The following is a 5,441-nucleotide window of genomic DNA, read 5'->3' as shown; positions in this document are numbered from 1 at the left end:
AATTTTTAGGAGTGATTACCTTTTTTCTCCATCAACTACAATGCATTGTCACTTTGACCTCATGAACTCATAACCCTACTGTCGGACCCTATCAAACTACCATTTTGTGCCCAAAACCCCCTGGACAATGCGTTGTAGTTGATGGGAGAAAATGTGGGATAAAAAATTTCTAGATAGCTTGTTTGGCACATGTGACGGGTTGACTATCTGAATTAATGCCTTTGATTGAAGGAATGGGGTTTTGGGCAAATTGTAGTTTGATAGGGTCGGGTGGTAGGGTTGTCAGTTCATGGAGGCAAAGTGACAAAGCGCTGTAGTTGATGGGGGAAAAGGTAATTACCCCAAATTTTTAGTAACCTATTGGCCTCTACCAACAAAATATTTTCATCCTATCTAATAAAAATTTTCGCCCTATGCAGTAATTTTTTTGGCCCACTCAATAAATCTTTTGACCCTTACCCATTCAAACCTAGAAGCCCTAATTCTATAAAAAAATTTCTAATCCCTACCCAATAAATCTTTTGGCCCTTACCCATTTAAACCTAGAAGCTCATTGTATAAAAATTTTGTAGTTCCCCAGGCTAGCAAAAAAGCCAGTCAAACAGAAATGAGAAATAAATAGATTGATAAGACATAAAGGTGGGGCGATGCGAGTAGTATGAGTTTTGAATTTGTTATGATTAAAAAAATGAAGAAAGTTGCTTGTAAATGTAAAAAAAATGAATGACATTTTTGGATTAAAAAAAAAAAAAGTGGGTTGCTAAACGATCATCTTGAAAAGTTTGTACATGAGGTTTGCTCTTTTTATTGGTACTCTATACGAAATTATAGTTATTTAGTTGTTATTTAATAACTATAGTAGTCTTTAGTTCATAAAATACAAGAAGAAAAAAATAATAATAAATCTTGAGAACCGAGGAGGTTTATTGGCTACTTCCCATAAAACTTCCTGGCTTCGTTCGTGCATCCATGTCACACTAGTTGACATGGTCTATTTTAAATGGTTTACACTTTTGTTTTTTGAAGTAATTGATATTGTAAGTCACTTAAAATATGTCAGGTTTGTATCATATGAGTGTGATAAATAAGTGTGAAAAGTAACATTATTCCTGTATAAAAAAATAAAAAATAAAAATATTTAATAGACTGGTATACGATTACCATATGACCAAAATCATATAGAAATAGAGTAAATATCATTACTTGTCCAGCAAAGGGCACACTGCCTAACAAAACAAGTATTGTTTCCCTTCCCTTACTGGACTATGTCAATGCTTTGAAGCATTGATCTCTTTTTTTGATAAGGTGTAGTATGCCCCTTACCTTCACCTTATCCTTTTCCTATGATACTAAAGATTAGGTTTAATTCTTTAGGCTCCGTGACAGAAGAAGGGGGTATAGGCCAAGGGCCCCCTCAATTCCTTAGAAAAAAATATTTTAAGGTAAAAAAAAAAATATTATATAGTAACATTTTTTTAGCTCTACGTAGTACAAATTTTGGCCCTATTCACTAATTTTTTTGGCCCACTAAATAAATCTTTTGGCCGTTACCCATTCAAACTTAAAAACCCTAATTCTATAAAAATTTTGTAGTCTTTACCAAATAAATCTTTTGGTCCTTACCTATTCAAACTTAGAAACCCTAATTGTATAAAAAGTTTGTGGTCCGGACATAAATTTCCTATCAAATAAATCTTTTGGTCCTTACCCATTCAAACCTAAAAGTCCTAATTGTATAAAAATTTTGTGGTCCCTACCGGTGTCAGCTACCTCAAGCAAACAGGCCAATCAATTAGAAATGAGAATAAATAGATTGATAAGACATAAATGTGGGTTGATTTGAGTAAAATGAGTTTTGATTTTTTTATGAGTAAAAAATGAGGAAAATTGTTTGTACATGTAAAAAGATGAGTGACTTTTTTGGATAAAGAAAAAAGAAAGTGTGTTGCCAAACAGACATCTTTAAAAGTTTGTAGAGGGAATTTGCTTTTTTTATAATAAATTATATTTATTTAGCTATTATTTAATAACTATAGTTTATTTTATTATTATTTTTTTTAAGGTAAAATCAATTTGATTTGATTAATAGTGGTCAAGAGCATAAAAGCTCTTACAATCACAGAACATATAGCTCTGCAAGATCATAGCCGAAGTTAAAAGATTACACGTTATAAAAGTCGAAAACATATAGATCTTACAATGAAAAACAAATCTATGACGTCAAACATCTACTATCTCAACCTGATCTTCAGTTTATAGAATAGATCTGCTAATGCAAACTCCTTCCTGGGGCCCAGGAAGCCATTTTCCAGGCATGAGCAAAATACCCACACCCAAACCATTCCCCTCTCGACCCGAAAGCTAGAAGCATTATTCACGTCCTTAGCCCAACAGCTAGAACCACAACACTAACATGTTCAAAAACCCCATGGCCACAAAATAAAATAAAATAAATAAAAAAACTTCACTAGCAACAACGGAGGAGCACGACATCGTAGACATCTCTTCGAAAGACACGCCTTGACTGAAGAAGACGATTTTAATAACTATAGTTATTTGATTGTAAACTGCAATATTTTTTAATTTTTATTCCATAATTATATTTTAGGGTAGTCTTTATAGTTCATAAAAAACAACCAAAAGAAAATATTGTAAAAAAAATAAAAAAGTTTTGATTTGACTCATTTCCATAAAATTTTTGGGTTCCGACCATGTTTGGGTTGCTATCATAGAACGAAGTTACTAACTATGATTATGAAGTTTTATCATAGTGATCCAATATATACAAGAAACTACCAAACTTTAATAGAGTTCAAACAAATATTCATCTTCTTATACACCCTGTAAGGATTGTATCAGGGACGGCGAAAGGGATGGTTAGAGGCACAGACAAGTGATTTATGTCATAATAAAATATAAAGATTATAAAGAAAAAAGAAAAGAAAAAAGAAATAGCTATAAGAAATTTCAAATTAACGATAAACACGACAACTCTTAATACTTTTCAATATTAAATTTTGACGTGTTCTAAGCTGTTGTGCACCACACACGAGAACACTTGAAGTCCTGAAAACGAAAAGCACAGGGGCCCGCGCGACGGCGCGAGAGTTACAGACTGAAAAGGGGCAAATAGTCACACGGTAGTTGCCTAGTTGTTTGGAGAAGCTTCAACATATACCACGAGCTTGTTTTCTGGATTTGTATTCAAATAATAATATCAATATTGAAGGATTAAAAAGGGGCAAATTGTCCCTTTTCCCTTTTCACCAGTATAACGCAGCCCCCAACGAGAACAAAATGGAAACGCCCACAACCACAAAGCTATACGCCTTGTGTTCTCTGCTACTGGCTTTCCTCTTCCCTATCTCCAACTCCGTTCAGTTGGATGGCGGTAAACTCTGCCTGCCGGAAAAACAAACTTCCTTATTCATCTTTGGGGATTCGATCTTCGATGCTGGAAACAATAATTACATCAACGTAACTAACGGTTTCCAGGCAAATTTTGAGCCGTACGGTGAAACTTTCTTTAAGTACCCCACCGGTAGATTTTCCGATGGCCGTCTGATCTCAGATTTCATTGGTAAGATCGATATTAATTGTTATGTCTCATTTTTCTTTAAGATATTGATTGTTGTTAATTTGACCGTTAAAGTTTTGTTACAGCTGAGTATGCAAAGTTACCGTTAATTACACCATATCTACATCCTGGTTATCATAGTTATATTGATGGGGCAAATTTCGCATCAGCTGGAGCTGGTGCTCTTGTTGAAACTCTACAAGGATCGGTATGTGATCTTTCACATTAGTGATCCCTCCTTCTGTGTTGTTATTGTTAAATTACTAGTTATTTCAAAAGGTTAAACTTAAAGAAATAAATACATCTAATCACGTATAATAGTTATATATAGCAACATAGTGCCCAAATTCCAAATCCTTGCATAGGCCTCACTTGCTTTTTGATAATTCTTCAACAATACATAAGTTGTGTGCTACAAGCATCTCTAAGCAGAAATAGGCAAAATAGTTATTGAAAAAAATATAAATTTTTACTTTACTTACTCATTTTTTCATACACACTCTAATAGATTTTCTATTTTATTCTTTATTTTTTTTTAAATATTAATTTTATGGGAGAGAGTGTAAAAGAAAGTGAGAGAAAAAAAATGTTTATAGTGTGAATAATGAATAGGTTAATCAGCCTATTTACCCTTCATATTAGATAAAAGAAAGTTAAGTTGCCAATTTGCTGGAGACGAAAAAGCAACCATAATAATCAGATTCGACTAATCTTTTCAAGATGCTCTAACAAGTTGAATGATATTTTTTGAAATAGATATTTTTCTCCGCAGGTGATAGACCTTACGACTCAACTAAGTGTTTTCAAGAACTTAACGAGCCTGTTTAGAAAAAAATTGGGTGATGCAGAAACCAAGACATTTTTAGGAAGAGCAGTTTACTTAATTGACATTGGAAGCAATGATTATTCAATCCCTTTCACTACGAACTCCAGCATGCTTCAGTCCATTTCTCAACAAGAATTTGTAGATATGGTGATCGGCAACTTGACTATTGTGATCAAAGTAAGAAAAATTAGCACCATTCAATTTTTTTTTTTTTTTTTTTTTTAATTTTTAATTTTTTTTTTTATAATTAACCGTATCTTGATGTGCTAGGAAATATACAAGGAAGGAGGAAGGAAATTCGGGTTTCTGAGCCTGCCGCCATTGGGTTGTGTACCATTCACGAGAGCACTAAAACCAGGAAATACAGGTGCATGCTTTGAGGAAATAACAGCACTAGCAAAACTGCATAATGCAGCATTTCTTAAAGTCCTCCAGACGCTAGAGCGTCAGCTCAATGGATTCAGATATTCAATAGCCGATGTGTACACTGCTTTTAGTGAAAGAATAAATAACCCTTCAAAATATGGTATGTCATGCCCATTTTTGTCCTACCTGACTAAATTTCCGGGATAAATGCATTTTTCGTTAAAAAATATTAATCACTCTTAGGCTCAGTTTACTTTGACGTACAATGGTTTCTTTCGTAAAAGATTTTCAGGAAAATCATTTTCCCTGAAAATATTTTCCGTCGAAAACATTTTACGGCGTTTACCTTGCACAAGGAAAATAATTTTTTTTTTAATATCTTTTTTTTTATATATAATTTTTCTAATAAGGTTCCCGCCGGGACCTGCACGAGACCTGTTCAAGACTCCGCAAGTATCTGCCTTGGACCCCGCCGGAACTTAACCGGCACTTGATCGGGACCCGCCCAGAACCTGCCCGGGACCTGACCGAGATCCGCCCGGGACCCCGGCGAGACCTGCCTGGGACTCCAGTTGGACCCGCCCGGGACCCCGGCGGGACCTGCCTGGGACTCCAGTTGGACCCGCCCGAGACATGCCCGGGACCCGCCTAAGACTTGACCGGGACCCGCCC

The 5,441-nt window shown here is 35.0% G+C and overlaps 1 protein-coding gene across 2 annotated transcripts in view; it reads left to right on the top strand.

Annotated features, from left to right (window-relative positions):
- The first annotated feature begins 3,254 nt into the window (after window positions 1-3,254).
- LOC132186501 (GDSL esterase/lipase 1-like) overlaps window positions 3,255-5,441 on the top strand; it is a 5,290-nt gene continuing 3,103 nt past the window's right edge. For both annotated transcript variants that reach the window (XM_059600479.1, XM_059600478.1), the window contains exons 1-4: window positions 3,255-3,580; window positions 3,664-3,785; window positions 4,350-4,580; window positions 4,674-4,929. In XM_059600479.1, coding sequence (XP_059456462.1) covers window positions 3,298-3,580; window positions 3,664-3,785; window positions 4,350-4,580; window positions 4,674-4,929 — 892 coding nt within the window. In that variant the 5' untranslated portion in view covers window positions 3,255-3,297. The remainder of the gene's footprint in view (window positions 3,581-3,663; window positions 3,786-4,349; window positions 4,581-4,673; window positions 4,930-5,441) is intronic.

The sequence above is a fragment of the Corylus avellana genome, chromosome ca7 (assembly GCF_901000735.1).
Source record: "Corylus avellana chromosome ca7, CavTom2PMs-1.0".
NCBI lineage: Eukaryota > Viridiplantae > Streptophyta > Magnoliopsida > Fagales > Betulaceae > Corylus > Corylus avellana.
The sequence above is the reverse complement of the archived record's forward strand: the minus strand, read 5'-3'. Positions and strand labels throughout refer to the sequence as shown.